Source organism: Trachurus trachurus (genome assembly GCF_905171665.1).
Source record: "Trachurus trachurus genome assembly, chromosome: 5".
In the NCBI taxonomy this organism is placed as follows: domain Eukaryota; kingdom Metazoa; phylum Chordata; class Actinopteri; order Carangiformes; family Carangidae; genus Trachurus; species Trachurus trachurus.
In genome coordinates this window covers 35,862,678-35,883,362 of record NC_139896.1, presented here as the reverse complement: position 1 = coordinate 35,883,362, position 20,685 = coordinate 35,862,678, and the positions used below count along the sequence as shown (strand labels likewise).

The window sequence follows — 20,685 nt, the reverse complement described above, 5'->3', positions numbered from 1 at the left end:
TCTCTCTCTCTCTCTCTTTTTTTTTTTTTTTCTAAATGGGAGTTTCAGCTGCAGATGTTTCCATATTCCAGATGCTACAGTGGAGCCGTAATTACTGAAACAGCCTTAGAATGAAATAATGGCTGTATTTTTTTTTATTGCTTTGCAGTGTAGAGGACTGCAACAGTGTTAAAGTAAAGTTTTTAGAAACATACTGTATAGAGAATGGGAAAACTGTTACCATAATGAGTGAGACAAATTGTCAAAATCGACTTTGGTACTAGAATTAAAAATACTCAGATGAACATTTCACTTATAATTTAAAAATAATGAAACTGTATAAGAAAAAAACAAAACAGAAATTTACAGAAAAGCTCCTTTTTTGTTCTATTTTATCTGTCAATAGAATTGTGGGCCTTTTACACTGCTACTATAAAAATAACAAAACAGCAGTGGTAGACCTGAGGCTTTTGAACTTCAGATATGCACTATGTCCCGTGTGTGAATTCTTCATGTTACTGTACTCGCAGCACCTCTGTATTTTCTCCTTTATCGGTGAAGCAGGTGGAGCTGGATTACCTGAAGCAAAAGCTGTAGATGCTTTGGCCCAAAATAGAAAAAAAAACTCTCTTGACATGGTGCAGGAGCAAATGCTGGAAGAGGGTTTTTATTTTATTTTATTTTATTTATTTATTTAGCTGTGAAGGTTTAGGTGGAATGTGACTCAGGAGAGGATAAGGGGATTTCACAGACAGCTAAGTTAGGTTGTTTATCACAGCTATGACACAAACAGCTTTAGCCCTTATACAGCCATGTGATTCAACCAAACACAGGCACATACGCAGACTTTAATGGCAGCTGCGGTGTGTATTCATCTTTGTCTTTATCATGAATGTAACTTTCCCTCCCAGGTTTCCAGAGAGAGGCCCTTTTAAAGGGCTCTTAACAGAAAGCAGGGCACTTCAGAGATTTCTCAGGCAACTAGAGCATGGTGAATAATTCAAAGCAAACTTACAACATGTTGCCATGTTGCCATTTCCCCAGAGAGTTGCCTCACATGCAAGGCTTGACTGGTGTGTATTTGTATGGCAGGTTGCACTGATATATATTCCTATGTTGGCTCTTGTGTGTGTGTGTATATGTGTTTTCAGAGTTGTTTTCAATTCTAGTCCCTTGACAACCTTTCTTGTATCATCTTGTATCACACAATGTCACCTAATATGTCAAAGCAAATAACTGAAATACGGAAGTGTCAAGAATGAGATAGTAGTGTTGATTTTTTATTTATTTATTTATTTTTTATTAAATTATTTTTCTATTTTTATAAAATCAGTTCTTTTTAGTTTTGCAGTGAACATATCTTTGGGCTTTTACAATTTGAAAAAAAATATACTAGTATACTGTCATTTAATGGACTAAGTCATTAAACAATTAATCTAAAAATAATTGTCAGAAGCCTTATCTTTTCCCTTAGTACTGAATCTTGAATCTTAAAATTTCTCCCCAGTCAAACGGTGGAAATACAAAGTAATACAGTCATTACATTACAGCTCCTTTTCACATCCTGATCCTTTTCCTTTTCTGTCTTTCAGCTTGTCCATCAGGCTTTTTCAAACCGACTCAGGGAGACGAGGCCTGTATGCAGTGTCCCATCAACAGCCGCACCACCAGTGAAGGCGCCATCAACTGTGTTTGCCGCAACGGATACTATCGCACTGACTCGGACCCCCTCCAGATGCCCTGCACAAGTATGTGTAGTGCTGACGTTGTCATGTGTGAACATAACTTACCTCTCTACACAGAGACATGAACACAAACTCAGTCCTTTGATTTCAAATGTGAACTCTTGGCAGTGGTGGACAGTAACGGAGTACATTTACTGGAGTACTGTACTTAAGTACATATCCAGAGGATTTGTACTTTACTTGAGTATTAGATTTCTTTGGTACTTATTACTCTTACTTGAATACATTTCCAAGACAAATATTTTTACTTTTACTTGAGTTAATTTCTAGGAAGGCTGAAAAGTACTGGTTACTTTCAGGTCTTTTTCTAAAATCCTATTGGACACAAGCTGTGTTTGTCAAAGCAGGAAACCCTAACCCCTAAAAGCAGCACATCAGTGCAGCTGCTTTCAAAGAGTTCATTCTCACTAACAAGAGTTAAAAGCTCCTTACATTCATTTAGAAATAATTATAGTAATTCATTGATGTGGAAAATAAGAAATTTACTCTTACTCTTACTTTTACTTAAAGTACATTTAAAAGCATGTACTTTTGTGTACTTAAGTACCTTTAAAAGCAAGTACTTTTTTACTCTTACTGGAGTAACATGTCGACTGAGCTACTTTTACTTGTAACGGAGTAAATTTTGACTCTAGGACACATAGTCACTACTACAAACCCACAGGCATAAAGCCCTGGGATCAAAGGACAGTGGTAGCCTGTGTAGCTGCAAACAGAGCAACTCTGTCAGAGCTGTCCCTCGCGCTAAAACCACGCTGACATGCTCATAGTGTGTCTGTCCACGGGTCTGACCCCACATACAAGGCTGGGCCGCGCGGCCTGCGCCTCCTCAACATCACACAGCCCGTATACTCCGAGCCAGTGCAGAGGTTACTGGGCCGGGGCGCGGAGCTTTGTGGAGGGCCAGGCACGGAGAATGAGCCCAGACCAGACTCTCTCTTGTCATGCCAATGAAGCTGTTTGAATTTGAATTTGAATTTGAGGCTGACACCGAGGTTGAGAGAGGGAGAGAGGGAGAAGGAGACGGGGAGATGGAAGGACAGACCGAAGCAACAGTGAGTAAGGGCGGGGGCGAAGCATGAGGGAAAGACATGTAGATGGAGATGAAGTAGAGGGAATTTGAGAGAGTAGGGGTTGTGTGTACTGTATGTGAGAGAGACAGGGAGTCAGGGCATAGAGTGTGGTCTAACTAAAACAAAACTGGGCCGAGCGGGGAAAAAAAAAAAAAAAGAGCTCCTTTCAACGTTCTGGTAGAGTTTTCCCCTCTCTCTCCCTCTCTACGTGTTGAAAGGGAGAGAGGAGGGAAAAGATTTGATGGTTTCCAACAAAAGAGATTTGCATAAGCCTGGCTCTGGGAGTGGAGCAGCTGTTGTGAATGAGAAAGCAGCAGCGTCACGTCACCCTTATTAAGCGTAGCAGGGCCCGGCCTGATTAAAGCAGGCGAATGGGCCCATCAGAGCAGCCCAGCAGCTAATGGAGGGGCTCCTCCCCAGGAAGGAGATGCCAAGGAGGAGTTATGTTTCCATGTATGGAGACACCAAGGAGGGCACTCCGATGGGCGTCTTTCCAGAGCCGGAGATGTGTTAATTGCTGCCAATTAAAAGGAGGTTAAATACGAAGTGATCGATTCAGATTTAGGATGTTGTGGGCGGAGTGGAGCAGTTTATCTCATTAGTCCTGGAGGGTACGTCTTCCATAATTAGGTGCACATGATTGTAAAAGATAAACACTTCTCATTGTTTGTTTGTTTGGCCCGTCACTCACCATGCAGCAGCATGTGGAAAGTTTCCACCGCGTAATGCCGAGCTGCTAAGAATGTGTCCCAATTGAGAGGAACAGTAGGTTTCTCTCCACGGCAGTAACTCTATACGATGCTCCATGAGAAAATTGTCAGGAATAGATGTTAAGAAAACACTTGACAAAGTGGACACCAGCTTGGAAAATGAGAGAGTGTAAATGGGCATCCCGAGGGAGGAGGCACTGCCAGCTTGGAACAGAGTCAGCTCAGATCTCACTGAGTCTACGGTGTCTTAGTGAGCTCAAGAGTTTCCTCTCCTTTTGTTGGGGTTATTTAAGTAGAGTTAGTTATTATGCCCTCTTTGTCATCAAGGACACAACCTCCGTCACAAAGTTAGATTAGTGTAACAGAGTGAGTTGATGCAAAAAGTACAGCGTGTGTTCGTACTCCACAAATTATTTTCAACCAAGCCTCTTATCAACCACATTGATAAGAGGCTTGAAAAATGAGAGAATGAAATTGATATATTCCATTGTCCAAGTACAACTTTGTTACCTCCACCAGAGAAACCATCAAGGACTAGTGACAACAATTGAGCCAGTTGACTTAATACTTGTTTCTAACCTTCCGTATGCTTTTTGGGGGGACAAATGGTCCTGGACTGATGAATTTTATGAATCATGGACATGACATCATGGTATTATGAGGTATTATGTTCACAGGATCAACTGTTTAAGTTTCATTCATCACCTCACAACAAATCACACAACTGAAGAATCTATACACTAAGAACAAATACACTAAATGCCTTTTATTGAAGTCTTCACTACATAGATAGTTCTGAGGTAGATATGAGGTGCAATTTGATTGGTTGGCAGAGGCATACAACAACCATGAAATGGCAATGCTAGTTTGCCAGATGCCAATGCTATATAATTTATTGTGTCATTCCAAGTTTCATATGAATATACAGTATGTATTTCAGTAACTTTAAAATAAACTTGGCCTATCTTCTGACAGTAACACACATTGATCAAAGAGTTGTCTTCATTTTGCGTTGAATTATTCACTCAAGTGTTTGCTCTGGAATCTCGTTTGTGTTTTCCAGCTGTCCCGTCAGCTCCACAGACCGTCATCTCCAGCGTGAACGAAACCTCTGTGATGCTGGAGTGGTTGCCTCCTCGGGATTCGGGGGGCCGCGAGGATGTGGTTTTCAACATCATCTGCAAGAGCTGCGGCGGAGGCCGGGGAGGCTGCACCCGCTGCGGGGACAACGTTCAGTTTTTGCCCCGTCAGCTGGGCCTGACAGAACCCCGGGTCTACATCAGTGACCTGCTAGCCCACACACAGTACACGTTTGAGGTGCAGGCTGTCAACGGGGTGTCAGACCAGAGCCCCTACTCCCCTCAGTACGCCTCAGTCAACATCACCACTAACCAGGCGGGTAAGTGGGCCCATCTGTCTTTTTCTACACGTTATAATACCAATGTGCTCTTCTTCTCTTCTCTTCTCTTCTCTTCTCTTCTCTTCTCTTCTCTTCTCTTCTCTTCTCTTCTCTTCTCTTCTCTTCTCTTCTCTTCTCTTCTCTTCTCTTCTCTTCTCTTCTCTTTTCACCATGGCTATTTCTGTGCTCCTCCTTTTGGCGCTTATGCCCCGTACAGTACCTCTTCATCACAATCATTCCTCTACAAGCACATAATGCACAGTGCAAAGACCTCCGCTGAGTCCGTTTCTTTCCTCTCCTGTATGGTGATGTATGCAGATTAAGGGCTCTGAAATGGGAAGGAGAGTGCCGTTGATGATGTGACAGACAGAATGTGATGGCCTGCTGGTCTTTACAGTGTGACCTCATCATCATGTTTTTCAGGCTGCGAGGATGAGAGCAGGCCTCGCTGCTGTCTCTCCACTTCATCTACTGCTCAGTGATTACAGCTCTATTCTCATCCACCCACTTGGTTGTAGTGTTAGATTTAAAAAGTTAAAAACAGAGTGCGTGCATATAGTTTGCATAGTAAATGGTAAATATGAGATACGTTGAGAGTGAGATTAGAGGCCAGTATTCCTGTATGCTCCTGTAGGTGACTGAGGTCGCCTGTTTTACTTTGAGGATTTTCTACACGTATACCTGTAAATCTCCCAGAGCTCCTCTGAAGCTGTTGGAGCTTTGCATGCTCTCCACTGTGTGATCTCTGTTGCAGTCAGCCCCATTGATCTGCCCTTTAATTGTCTCCATGAAACGCATCAGTTGGCGTGCCAGGCCCCCCACCCCCACCCCCGCCCCGCCCCCCAGGCCATGGTTTTATCTTTGCACTGCCTTTGCATCCCATTGCAACATTGTAAGTGTCTGTCATCTCTCATCATCCGTCTTCCCTGAAATGACTGTGAGCCTGAAAACTCTACAAGTAGTCCACTTCACCTGAGGGCAAGTCTGCTGTGCTACCTAAAGCACTGTGCGTTTATTACAGCGGACATATTGGGTTTTGTTTAACTGCACTCTCACTCTCTCATTACTTTCCTCTGGAATTCCCAGATGTCCGGATGCCTACACGGAGGCAGTTTAATGGGATGTGTATACAAGATGTATGAACACTTTTAAAAGGAAATCCCTTTTGCTAAATTGATCCTCTGTAACAAACTTCAATGTTTACTGAAATCTATTTGTGTAAAAGTTCCATAAAGCGCTCAGTTATAGCGCTGAAACTCCAAGTCACACTAAAATGGAGGCCTTTATTGAAACGGCTACCCCTTTTTATTGTCTGTTTTGATTTGAGTCACTGGTGTGGTGGGTTAATGAGGGCCTGTGAGTGCAGTTAAGCGTTGTAATGAGGCCCCTGCCCTATGCCGTCTCACTGGGCCACAATAGTCTTCCACCCCAACCCTTGGCTACTCTGCTTCCCCTGCCGAGGGGTCCTGGCGGAAATTGGGGGGCTCCGCGCCCTCTCGAATGAAGTGCCAGTCACTTTGGATTAGGCAGCGAGAGCTCCCGTCAGATGGAGCTGTGAAAAGAACTCAACTCTGGCTTGCCCCCACTCCACCCTCCCACTTTCTTCCATCACCCTGCAAAACCAGGCTCGCTCCTGGGACACAGGATTGCAGTTTTGCGGTGCTATGCTAAAGGGCTGGGGTCACAGGGACCAGGAGCCCATAATTGCATCTGGTTTGTGAGGCTTGGAGGTTACATAAACATCATGTCACCCTTAATTACCTCAGGCAACTCCGCACCCCCCCCCCCCCCCCCCCCCCCCCCCTCCTTGCCTCTTACACTGAGAGTAAGAGCCTAAGATGAAGAAAAACAAAAACCAGTTTGAAATGTTGTGTACAGATACATGTCAACTTGTGTTGTCTCAGAGACGCTCAATGAAAACAGCAAATAAACAAGTAAAGTGGAAGTGAGCGGTGGGTCGCTCTGCTCAGCTGCAGTACGACTTGTTGGTGTGAAGGGCAGCGTGGAGGTGGGGGTTGGATGGGATGGGGGGTGGTAGTGGTGTGAGATGGGAGCAAAACTTCTCACTCTCCATACCCAATCAAGCACCCACCACACTCTATTACCCACAGGGCTTAACCTCCCACTCTGTAGGTGGCTGGCGACAGTTCCTCTGTGATAAAGGACGTGATTGCCCTGGAAAATGCGGCGCTTGATTACACACTGTAATGCCTGACAAAAGAAGATGCTGTGCTGAATGGCATTTGAGCTCATTTTATAAGCATATGACTAATTCCCCCAAACTTGCATTGTGTAATACACAAACGCCTTCAAATGCACCTCCAAGCCTTTTTGATAATAATGAGTCACAAGTAAGCCATTTACTTGGGGTTCTACTTTGTCTATAACATGATGCTCTTTGCGTGACATTAACTGAGCGGAGGACGTGAGACAGAGTTGCCGTCCGTCCGGGGCCGAGGGTGAAAACCACAGGGTTTGTGTGATACGGTGATTTAACAGGATGGAACAGGTGAGAGAGTGGTAACCAGACCAGTCTCACACATAGAAGGCCTGCAGTCACACCACAGCTAGAGTGAGGGCTGATATAAATGTACTGTATTGATGTCTTGTCTCACTTTGACACCCACTAAAATGGATAATGTAGTATATTTTCAGTCATTTCCGCATACATCATCCTGCCGCTGAAAATGCTCCCAAATAAATTGGGTTCTGCTAACATATGCAAAAAGATACAATGTCCAACTGAAATAAGAGAGGACTAACATAAGAGCTCTATGTTTCTGTGGTCTGCTTTTAAAGATTTACATCTTAAGTAGGACTGAATGAGCCTCAGGCTCAGTGCCACTGACGGGGTGATAGACAGGCAACCCTATGGTTTTGATACTGAAACTTTAGCCTTGTAATGGACTTATTGGCTGCATTTTAAAAATGTTTATGTAGGTTCTTCTGAGAAAAGGTTGCTTCTATCTCTTTTGCATCAACTGTGTCAGTTCAGAGTTTCAGTCAACCAGTTAATTTCAATCAGATTATACAGATACAGAATCCAGTGTATGGTGTTTCACAGAGTTACGATCCAGTCAGTATACTGAAGGTTAAAATGTCTGATAAAGCACCTCGTAATTTGTCATTTTGTTGACTTCTGCTTGTCATGCTGGCTCCTGTACTTTATGTTCACAACTTAGTTTACCTATACTATTTCCTTCCACTCACCACAAATGGATTCCTCCAGGCAGATTTTAGTGTGACTACGGCTTCATGTTTTTTGGTGCAGATCATCTGCCCAGTCAGTGAGATTTAAAACAGGTCTGCATCATTTGTTTAAAGTTAGTGCCCTCCTGAGAGTGCATGTGGGTTTTAGTTGGCTCACCCTGTGGTAAACTGATCAATCATGCTTTATAGTAGCTGGAGAGTAGAAGGCAGTGAGCTATGAAGGTTTAGCTCTTAACATATTTTTCTCTCATTTTAATTTACGTTTCCCTGGTTTGGGGTTTTTGCCTCTCTGTTATTAATGTTTTTGTAAATAAACTGGACCTTTTTTGCATGTTTTCAATCCCTGTTTTCTTACCATTTTTATGATGGAGCAGCCTTGCAGTATTTTTCGGTTTAGAAATAACTAGAGTGAAGTAGTGGTTTTACCCCTCACTGTGAGACATGCTCGAAGAAGACACTTAAGTATTGCATCATCGTCGTTATGCACATTTACCATTTAGACAGACACTTATTTTTCCACCTCCTTCCCCTCTTTCTCTCTATCCCCTTACCTCAGTTGCCCCGCCGTCATTACTGTGTGACGTGAAAATTGTTGCTGAAGCCACATTTCCACCGTGAATTTTGATCAAATGTTACTGACAGCTGAGAGGCAGTACGTCATTTAGACTTAATAGACTTCACAGCACTACATCCTGTCATTCTGTCTTCACATGTCTGGATAGACAGGCCGGGAACACACACAGTATATAGTAGATGTATATATGTATGTATGCGCACACGTCAGCATGTGTTTGACTTCAGGTGAGTCCATACAAGCCTGTGTTTAAGCTGTCAGTAACATTTGAATGGCATGGTTCTGATTAAAGCGAGGCTGGGGTGGAAATTATAGTCATCGCCACATGTTCTTCATGTGTGTGTATGAAGCCAGTGGAGTCTTTTATATCTCACAAACTAACCAATGTCTCCTCATTGTTTACAGATGAAGCTGCCGCTTTAAATTATGACGACACAATCAAGTAATAGCTAACCAATAATGTGACTGCCAGTTATTTGCTAGCTTACTGTAGAGCCGCTGTGCTGTATCATCACATTCGCTGCATAGAAGACAGATTATCTCCTACCTGAATGCAAACTATCAGCATTCAGCAATGCACAACAGATAAATGAGATCCCCATATACCCAGTTCGTACGTACCCATATTGGGTTCTTCTATAGTGGCTGGATATATTAGATTCCAGAGGACATATTTGTTTAGGCATTTCATTAACTCAAGGTGAGCCGTGGCGTCTGCTGCTAATGCTATGGAGAAGGAGAGGGACTGAATTGGTTTCTTATCAGGTGTGCTGGCTGATTGTGGAAGTGAAGCACATCACGCAGAAGGAGAGGGTGTAATCGGGCGCAGCCTATTCATACGGTCTGGGCAAGATTTATGACTTAATTAATGTCCAAATTGCCCAGGTCTACTGTAACCAGGCGACCAGAAGACTGTTGCTCCACTGGGCCGTGGTGTGAAAAGCACTGGTGCTGAGCCAGGTGGGACTGCCAGGATGTGTCCATGCACAAGCCAGCCACTACTCCACTGTTGACTTTAGGACAATGACACCAGTTAAAATAGGTGCAGATTCAGTGGCTCATTCATGGCGACCACATGGCTGTCTGGTTGAGTATGCCTTCATCTCATAGAGAGCCATTTTATATCGATGTGACCCTCTATGTAAAAGAGCTAGTGCAGAGCTGGCTCTCACACAAAGCTGTCCTTATGTGCTTTACTGCACTGCGGGAGTTTTTTTCCTTATAGTTTATTAAATAGTATCTGTTACACTTCTTTATGCAGGTGCAGCTGTGACCAAGAAATCCACTTACAATGAGTAATGTTTGAGTCATTAGCAAGTTAAAGATGATTATAGCTAAATATAATTTGTACCTGTAGTGCACAATCACTAATTGAGGCTGTTGAAAAAAAATACACGAGGGATGGAGATGTGGACCGGGAGATAAATAGGCTGACGGACAGAAAGTCAGACAGGGACCACCAGTACATGAGCGGTGTGACAGTGACAGAAGGTGTTAAGAAGGGCACATATGGTGGGTGCCAGTGTAGGTCAGCCAGGCAGACAGACAGGAGGCCTCAGCGTGCACCTGGAGCTCAGCACTGACAGAGTCCTGAGAGAGAGCTGCTCTGGTAGTCAGCCAGACAACCACACACAGAACCACATCCATGCTACTGCTGATACGGCGCAACCTGCTTACAAAGAAGCCTCCAGATAAGCAATATTGCAGAGAGAGTGCGATAAGCTCAGCGATAAAGTGTGTGGTAAGTAGCTTGGAGGGTTGACAGTCAGGGTTTATCAGATGACTTTAAATAACCTGTGTATGCAATATGAATTGAATTAGAACTCCCCAGAGAAGAATTAGCACACGGATTGTCAAAATTAGTTAACTAATTGATCTTTGTTCATAAATCATTCAGTAGTAGTGTTTTTTTTTTTTTCTTCTTCTTCTCCTGTACATTTTGTGGATCCTCTTAAAGGAGAATTCCAGTCATTTTTGACCCCTAAATCGTTGTCCTGATGGTCACCCAGTGTTGGGGGGAGCAAAAAACGCGACTAAAAGTGATGCAGGCAAACCAGAGTTACACCATGGCTACGCGGCGCTAGGGATAGCGACAACGCTAACCTATAGGGACAATGGGGTCCGCCCGCTATTCAGACATCCCGCTATTCCGACATGTCTCTATTTAGACATCCCGCTATTACGACATCCCTCTATCTAGACATGCCGGTAGTCCGACACTTTTTGGTATCGCTAGTCCGACACGTCATCTTTTTTTTTTTTTTTTACAGCTGCGATACCCAGGCGCGTCTCTCTCTTTTATTTTATTTTCAGCATGCCTATCACCGGTTTGATGAGGGAGTGATGTTCTTAATCTCAACAACTAAACTATCAAGTCACAAACAAAACTGACACACATGATAAACAAACAGAGCTATGCTGCAGTTTGTTTGTCAAGTTAACCTGTCACCTTCAGCACCACGGACAGCGTGGCGGATGAGCCGCGGAGAAGCTGTGAGCGTCTCTGGACTCTGGGCTTAGGGCCTGGGGCCTCATTTATCAAAACTGTAAGTAAGCAGTGTAAAACTGCTGCTACTAAATGTTTTGCTTAGGCCTACGGCGAAAAGACACCCAAAATATTTACACCTTTTTCAGATCTATCAAACTGTGCGTGCACAACTCTCCGCAATTTCTCTTTGATAAATCAAACTGGATCCAAGAATGGTGCATTCCGCCCCAGGAATGCCTAGACAACCATATATGGTCAGCACTTGCATATTAATTAGCCATGTGCGCTCTGTGGAGCGGCTACAAAGTGACAACAAAGTGATAAGGAAGACAACGGGCGAGGGCAGGGGAAAGAAAGCGAGATACAAGGAGGCATCGGGCAATAAATCAGTCAGAAAAATGATCTTGCATTTTAATAAGCTACAATAAAAACAAAAACCTCCCAAATCTCAACAAAAGGGAGCAGAAAGAAGAATAGTCTTATGTAATCTGCCCCTTTATCCCAGAAAATCTTTTTTTTTTCTTTTACCTATGTTAAAACAATGTAAAGCAGGACGATAGTTACCATTACTTTGAACGCCTTTCCACTACACAGTTACAGCTCTACTGGACTCGGTTTAGGTCATTTTGTCCTTCACAGTTCCTCCTCAGGGCCGCGTTGTCTCACTCTTTATTCTCTCGTCAGCTCCAAACACACGTGCACCTGGTTAACTCAGGTGACAGAATAATAACAGTCTCAGTAGCTGCAGATCAGTGTGCGCTGCTGCCGGTGTGTTTTTAAACTTGGTGGGTTTTTTTTTTCTTCTCTCTTATAGGCCTATGTACAGTATTTGTGTATGAGAAACAGTGTCTCAGATGAAAAATCAGAAGCACGTCTGACTATAACGTAATCAGTCAATGTCGGAAAAGCGGAATGTTTGAAAAATAGTAAAGTGCCGCTACTCCGACAATGAAAAAAAAAAAGTCGGAATAGTGGGACGCTTGAAAAATAATGTTAATGCCGCTATTCCGACAATTAGAAGTCAATGTCGAAATAGCGGCATGTCGGAATAGCAGCATGTAACCAGGGACAATTCTGTCAACCACAACAAACACTCAGAAAACAATCAAATATCTATGAAATAAACGGTGGAGCAGTGCAGTGGTAATGTCCATAATATCTCTGACCGTTTATTTTTGTAAAGAAATCATCACAACAAGGAAAAAGTGTTTGTTTCTGTGGCGGGGAGAGCAGGCGCTCTGTGATTGGATAGTAATGTCTTTCCAGGATGTTTCAGAGTTCTGACTCTGAGGTGAGTGACTACATGCAAAAACACAAAGTTTATACTGTTTATACTGTACACTATATGAGTTCAGTGGTGTGTCATAAGGATTCCAGTCATGTACCATAGATATGTGATTGTTTTCTGAGTATTTGTTGTGGTTGAAAGAATTGCCCCCATAGGTTAGCGTTGTTGCTATCCCTAGCGCCGTCTAGCCATGGTGTAACTCTGGTTTGCCTGCATCAATTTTAGTCACGTTTTTTGCTCCCCCCAACACTGGGTGACCATCAGGACAATGATTTAGAGGTCAAAAATGACCGGAATTCTCCTTTAAGGACGTGGTGTTCAGGTTGAAGTCTGTACAGGGGAGAGAGTAATAGAGTATGCACATCGCCTGCATATAAATCTAGGTTAAAAGGCCATGATCTCTTGGCTCAGTGGGCTGTAAAAATGGAGCATAATGTGAATATACAATTAATTATTGTTGAGTGCATTAGCTGTATACTGAAATGTCTGAATAATTGACCATGTTTTAATGCAGCCATTTATTTACTCTTTACCATCCAAGAGCATGATGATGATGATGATGATGATAATTAAAAAGAGAGATAATAAATAAAGGTGATATTGCAAAAAGGGGTCACAGCCCAATAAGCAATGGGGTTTTGAATTTATTCGTTTTTCTATAAAACTTATGGAGTTAACTTCACTAATTAAGGAAATGGATTTGTGATAAACACAATGGCACTCCCCTCTCTGCCTCTTTTAGCTGCCTCTTTTCTCTCCTTTTTCTTTGCCAAACACCCAACCAAACACCACTCTGTAGTTCAAATTCCTGTGGTGACATATAGACTTAGTATTCCTTTTAAGGCAGTTGAAAAACAGAGATGTCATTGTCTGAGCGACTGTCTTGCCACTGTCTGGAGTTTCTGGTTTGAACCCGACGTGCCGCTTCTCCCCCTTCCACCTCCCTGCTCCTACTCAGATGTCACTAATACCTCTCATTTTTAATGTAGCCTCAATTCATCCGCATACTGCTCATGCGATCTGCATCCTCCATCATCCTCTCCAAGGTTTTATGTGTAAATTGGGGTCAGGAACTTTATAAGCGGAGATGATCTTTTATAATCCTTGCTATTGTGTGTGTCACTCGATGCAGCAACCTCATACTGTGTAGATAAGCATGATTTCAGTGTTAAGCCAGAAGTCGTTGCTGTGTATTGAAACAGAACTGGAGCAGATGTGCTACATGCAATTTCCACATTGTCCATGTTGTAAAACTGCACTGGCAGGGTTTCTCTGAGAAGGCTTTTTTTTGTTGAATGTAAATCAGCATGAATCGAAGCATTGCTTAAAATAACAGTGAAATAATGGGCATGTGGTCCCACATTTCTCAGGAGGTCCAGAATGTACAGAACACACATGAACTGTGCCTTGCAAATGTATTTTGTAGTTGCACATATTTTTGTTAATTAGGCCATGTTGACCCACGCAACTTCTTTTTGAAACAGCAATTCCGCTCAGTTCTGCTCAGGTCAGCAGTGTACTCTGTTTGCACTAGCAGCGAACCTATCAACTCGATAAAACAAAAATATTTTTGCGTATTTGACCGAATCGGAGAAAAAGAAAGCTGCAGCCCACATTTGCCTCTCCAGCATTGTCGGATATTGACATGCATTCTGTGGTTTGTGAGTTTTTCTCCCAGCAGATGCCAGTTTGGAAGTTGTTTAAATGCAGAAAAGCAGCTTGCTGATTAAACAAAGTTCAGTTTCCCCCAGAGCCGCGTGAGTCGAAACCCTCATTCCACATCCCTGCGGCCGACAGCTCAGACATTGCTTCTGTTTAGTCCAAATTGGCCTTGTGGGACTAAATGACTTCAGTGGATCTGGGTTTTTCTGTAGAATAAAGTTTTGAAATCTAACTAAATTGTTCAATTATTTACAAAATGTGTACCATATAGCAACAGAAATGTATAGATGTTTGTGTACATTGCAGATATTACATACTGTATACATGCTTTTAAGGTGCAATTATTATTTTTTGATTTGATTGTTTCTTAAGCATATTTTGTGTTAAAATAGTTTGTAGTTTGGTTCATCAAAATGATACTAATACATAGTTATGCTTAATATCAGATGTTGTATAGATTTTTTTTTTGTTTTTTTGTTTTTGTTTACCTATTTCCATCATTGTTGGTGTGTTTTCATAAAAAGAACCAGCTGACAAAAGAATATCACTGAAACAACAGAAGAACAATTTGTCCTTATATCACTTTCACTCTCTGTTCTGACAACTGTGCAAGAATGATTCAAAGTGCATTCAAAATCCTGTACCGAGGATCGTCGTCAGCACCACCCACCAAGAGAGAATCTCTAAAGAACTGTACTTTTCTGTAGTTGTCCGAGGAATTGTCTCTCATTTCCTCCGCCGCATTGTCTCCTCACATACTTATCTGGGTTGCATCTCCTCCATCTGCAGATTTGCCAGGCTGGCTTAGATTTAAACCCTAACCCCTGCAAGCATCTGAGAACTCTTCAAGCCCGTGAAGTACCTATTTTAGAATTAGCTTATGGTGTGTGTGTATATGTGTGTATTATAGTCCCCAATCTTTTCCAGTACAGATGGTTTAAAGCTTGATGAACTGAAATCTCACTTTTGTAGCTTTACTACACTGGAAAGTCTTTATAGATGTAAAACCCACAATCCTTTGCAGCTGGGGAAACAGGGCAGGCTGCCAGTGTGCTAAAAGTACATGCAAATACGGGCCTCTCCCTTTAAGACGGCTCGATGCGTCGCTCATAAATGGACGGCAGTCGGCAGAGAGTGCAGCAGTGGCAGCCTGTTTGGGAGGCTTCCTGGTAGAGGACCAGCTGTTTTAGGTCCTCTGGGAGAGATTGCGCTGTGGGGAAACTGATTTTTACAATGAAAAGGAAAAGGGATTTACGAGCCCTGACCTGTTCTCGCTGCCTCCCCCATCATCCCCAAATCATAGCACTGCTCTCTGCACCAGAACATTTAATCAAATCAGAGCCACATGGTTGTAGACACATTTGGATGTTAGAAAGATGCAGATAAAAGACCCTAAACATTTACTTTCTCAGAAGCATGAGTCATGTGACAGCGCATGTTAGAGATTTCTTTTCCTATTTTCCACATTATGTTGCTTGTAAAGACAGAACCATAGCAAAAAAGTATCAAATCATGAAGTGGCGTTGTCTCCCGCTGTCAATAAAACAAGTCAGCTGCAGGAACTAAAAGCCATTATTTTGATTGCTTTTATTTTCCCACTCCCTGACACATCTCTATAACGTTACTATGGGTGCTATCAGCTCCTGAAGTACCTAAAGCCCTCGCTGCTGCCTTCAGTCCACAGTGGTCTTTCTTCACCAGCCTTGCTTAAATAAAAAAATGCCCAACCATAATGGGGGGCAAACATTAGGAATCATGCATTAAAAGCAAGGACACACTTAAAGAGAGAGTGGAAAAGCCCCCCAAAAGAGTGCAGTATAATAAAAGATACCAGAGATATAAATTAATGAGACTGAATGAAAGCAAAGCCTCCTTTGTGTGTGTGTGTGTGTGTGTGTGTGTGTGTGTGTGTGTGTGTGTGTGTGTGTGTGTGTGTGTGTGTGTGTGTGTTACTAAAAGCATGGCCCATAAAATCGGCTTGGATTTAAATGAGTGGAAATTTCCCCAGTAAACTCCATCTTTAATTGATTAGAGGAGCCACTAGGTGTTCACACATAACAGCAAAGCATCTATTAGAGATACTGAGCAAAACAGAGCCTTTGTATTCTGTGTGGTTGGGCCCAGGCCAAGGCCTCATGCTAGAATAGACTCCAAAGCGCTGTCTTTAATATCAGCTCCCAGGCTGAGTAATAATGTGGGGTCTGAAACCTAATTCTTTAACAACAGCTGGGGCCTCCCATCCTCTTTCAATTATGGGATATACAACGTTGAATGTTCCAATCAGCCTCCTCCCACAGGCCTAGAAAACTCACAGTTCGATTTGTTTGTCACTCTGAGAGATTTGTAGGAATTCTTTGAGTGAACACATTCATGATTGATCTGTTGTTAACTGAAGTGGTGCAAAAAAAGGAAGCTCCGACATGATAAACTGCATCAGTGAAATTTAACACATTAACCGTAATGATCATCATTACTGACGCACTTCAAGCTTTCTTAGGTTTTGACACGAGGAATGAAAGATATTTTATCTTCTGGGATTATCATCAGCTCCACTGGCGGCCGAGACTCCACTGTCTGCTCTCTCACTCCGTCTGTGGTCCATGAGAAACTCATAAAATACTCCTGTGAGAGACTTATTCATCAAGGCCATTTATCTTTCCAATTCATCCATCTAATTTAATTACATAAACTTACAATCCCTGTCTTTGTCATTATATCCGCTTCATTAGTTTTAAGAACATGAATAGAGCATTCATTGAAGAAAAACCTATAAATAAAGCATCCAGTGAAAGTGGAGCTCACCCACTTTGAAGAAATTGATCTGACTTGACATGGTTTGCGATGAGTTGGCTTTGCAGTGTGTGCGGAAGACTGGGAAACTCTCTTACATCTTTGTTTTTAATTTCTAATCGTCTTAAATGGGGTGCAATCCACATGATTTAGAAATAATTATTGTAACAACAAAGAAAATGTCTTGAAAAAACTAAAACATGTATTTAGTGGCGTAACTAAAGTGAATGATGTTGACACAATGAAAACCAAATATTTACTCAACCTTTTAAATTACAGATTAAGTTGGAAGAGGGGAAAAAAACCTAGGTACACTTGAAGATTTGGAGCACAATGGAGACTTGTAGATTTTGGAGTACATAAATTAGATGTACGAAAATGGTTTTCATATGTGGACCAGTGCTGTAGGCCTCGCTGCAATGAAACGTTGACTTGGCATACCACCACATTCCACAGTCAATTGGTGGAACGTCAGCTTAGTTCGAAATGCGTGCACTGAATTAACTTGAAATTCACAACACAGCTGGATTGCTATTTTCTCTACTAGCTGAATGTTTCAACACTTTTTTTTGTTTATTTTTACCTTGCTCTGTAAAAGTGGCGTCTTCTTTTAATTCAATCTCTGTTTGTTTTCGGTGGCACCGCTCCCTTATCAGCTTCTTGTGGATCCTCAGACATGGCGGCTGCCACCCCGCTGTCTGGAAGTTGTCCTTTAGCAGCAAGAAAACCACAGTGTTCTCCTCTAACAGCTTTTTCATGTTGGCATGTGTCCATCCCCTGTACATGAATACATGAGCTGCCTTTGTTTCTCTGGGCCTGGATCAGGTTACTAGGCATGGCTGTGCTGTGTGTTTAATGGAAATGCTATGCAGGAAAAGGCCATGTGGCAGTCTTGAATATATGTACATCCGTAATGGGATACTCGTGAGTTCCCCTTAGAGTAACTGTTTGCCTTATTAGGCTGTCGTCTTGTGACTGCAAACAAACTAGTGAGTACAGTGAGATGGAGGAGGAGATTCCTTGGACCGGTGTCCTGACTGGGTACTGTATATATTATGGGATCCCACCTCCGGCTCCAGGAAAGAGGCATGATGTATGTGCGCTGCAGAGTCACGGGCCATCGCGGTGTAAGTGCTTTGCTGAGATGAAATACAGAACATCTATTTATTATGGGCTGGCAGCAGCACATGAGGACACACTCAGCCCCTTGACCATCACAGCTTATATGAGACATCATAATTTGTAGCCTCAGATGGACGCTTCTGTTCAGGTCAAAGGACACGCGAGGCTTAGCTGATTAGCTGATGAGAACGAGTGAGGTTATAAAAGAGACTTTTTATCATAGGCTGGAAGTCACAGTGGTCACTTCCACACTACGTATATTTCCTCTCCAGTATCGACAAAGATGTGCTTACCTGATAATCACTTGGAAGAGTTTCTTTAGACACTGCAGGTGAATAGGGTAAAAATTCTAAATAACAGATAAGAGATCACCATGAAACTTACCAAGTTCATCACTTACATTAAGACAAATATTTTTTGTATTACAAGTTTTGTCCAATTGTATGTTTAAATATGTAAATTAGGCAATATCTAATGAAATATGCGCTAGAACCGAAATCTGAAACATGGATGAAGCCACTTTCAAAATTCTTGTTTTATTTTGTTGACATATTAGAGTCAGAAGTGTTTACAGAGGGGTTTTTGGATATCTATTTTTATCACTTTGCAAATGAGAAAATACTGTCACCAGCCCTAAAAAATCTAATTTTGCCATGTTTTTAGGAATAAAATGTTGTATAAATCAGGCTTTGAATGATATATCAACAATCCCCTCTGTAAAAACCTTCAGAATATAGACAGGAATTAAACTGGAAGGTTTGGTGTCTGTAGGTGCTGCTGAAGTGGAGATTTCAGGTTCAGAGTCTGAGGAAAAACTCATTTAGAGAAAACGGCCGTGAAAGACTTGTACTTTAAAATTCCATAGATTGTTAATGTAAATTGTACTTTTACGATTGGTTTACAATGATACCTGACATGACATGGGTCAGACTAACTTTTGGTGAATTTAGGAGAAATCTATTGACGAAAGAGACAAAATGAAGTAAAATAACCACCTTAATGTGGATGTTCTACCACCAACTTTTCTGAAAGAATACATGCCAAGGAAGAAAAATAGCCCAAAATCTCAAAATTCATCAGTGCATGAAAAAAACACTGTTTTTGCCTGTAGTGTCTGGCCTTACGTGAAGTGTGGATCAACAGATAAATCACGTAGGAGACGTAGAAACCACACACATGCAGCCTCGTAGATTATAGAGGCGTGGCACTTGTAGTTTTCCAGTCAGTGGATTTTCCTTAGAGAACGCGTGCCGGTGGAGAGACTTGTGTCTTTATTGCCGGGACTCCAGGGAGCCACTGAGCTGCCGGCTGAGGGCTGCGTGGCTGCGTGTGTGTGTGTGTGTATGTGTGCAGCACGGGCCTGTAGGGGATGAGCGTGGGGCTTGGTGTCCATAAATCTTGGCCAGCACCCCTCCTTCTCTGACTCTCCAACCCACCCCGACCCTTTCAAACACACAGAGGCTTCTCTTAGCTTTACACTCACCCAGCAGCACCCTGAACTAATCTTAATGGTTGTTGGAGGACTTGAGGTGATCACGCCCCCCCCTCCTCTCCCCTCCTCCCCTGACCTTCTGGTTGTGCTAAAACAGAGCGTAGAGAGTTGTAGGTCACTGGGTTGTACAAGAGGCCACCCATGATGTAACAAGTCTACAACTGAGTTTGAACTCATTATTTCAATAATGTGACGCAGTTTGAAAACTCAATTACAAGGACCTTGTTTTAACCAACTGCATCACCAGTAAAAAACAATGCAATAATAATTGCAAAAAGGTTTCAGCAAAACTAACGGAAAACAGTCATTTTTTGCAACTAAATGGCTTTGTAAGATGAATCAGTTGAAGGAATATACTGTAATTTTACAAATGATGGACACTTCACATCACAGCCAACAAAGTCTCCAATGCATTGTATTTATTTGTAGTTGATCATTTGTCTTTGAGAAAGCGTTTGTGGTGAAGTTGTATTATCCATGCATCATTCTGCCACTGCTTACTCGCTGATTAAGTCCAATTTACAAGGCAAACAGGCTGGAAAAAGTCATCAGTTAATTTGTCTGTTAATTAATCTAAAAAGATGGCTGTTCATTAGCAGCTGTTTTCCAGTCGTCCTCTTCAACCTTAAAAGATGAACAGAGTTTTCCAAACAAAAGAAAAAGTCGATGACATTGACACTGTTACTTCGGGGAAAAGAGTGAGAGCCATGAAGTAATTGTTTTGTAGAGCAACTGGTCTACAAAAATAGGGTTAACATGCAAAGTGAAGAATGAAAACCCATGCTCTGTTCCTCTAAGCTGTTATCAACAAGGACATACTGTTGGAGCTAAATTGAATTAGAAAATACAGGACAAAGAAGCTTGTGTGTGTGGCTCTTGTGAGTCACGCTTTTTGTTTACTTTAGTTTATGTGGCCAAGAGATGCGATTGGTTCGTGTAATACATAATGCTCTGCTGTTATGTTTAAGTGATTTATCTGCAGGAGCAGGTATCTGCAGTGTGACAAGCACAAAGTTAGTTCCATGCAAATCACAGTAGAGTTTTGGGAAGTCCCCGCCAGGCCGCTGATGTGGTTGAGTCTCTGTTGTGACTTGCCAACCTGCAGCACGTAGAGCCGTGAGACTCTCTAAAAGGAGACTGCAGTATATTACAT

At 42.3% G+C, this 20,685-nt stretch overlaps 1 protein-coding gene across 2 annotated transcripts in view; it reads left to right on the top strand.

Moving 5' to 3' along the window:
* ephb2b (eph receptor B2b) overlaps positions 1-20,685 on the top strand; it is a gene marked incomplete at both ends in the record, with an annotated part of 127,547 nt that overhangs the window by 89,499 nt on the left and 17,363 nt on the right. For both annotated transcript variants that reach the window (XM_083972675.1, XM_083972674.1), the window contains 2 exons: positions 1,572-1,727; positions 4,571-4,906. In XM_083972675.1, coding sequence (XP_083828801.1) covers positions 1,572-1,727; positions 4,571-4,906 — 492 coding nt within the window. The remainder of the gene's footprint in view (positions 1-1,571; positions 1,728-4,570; positions 4,907-20,685) is intronic.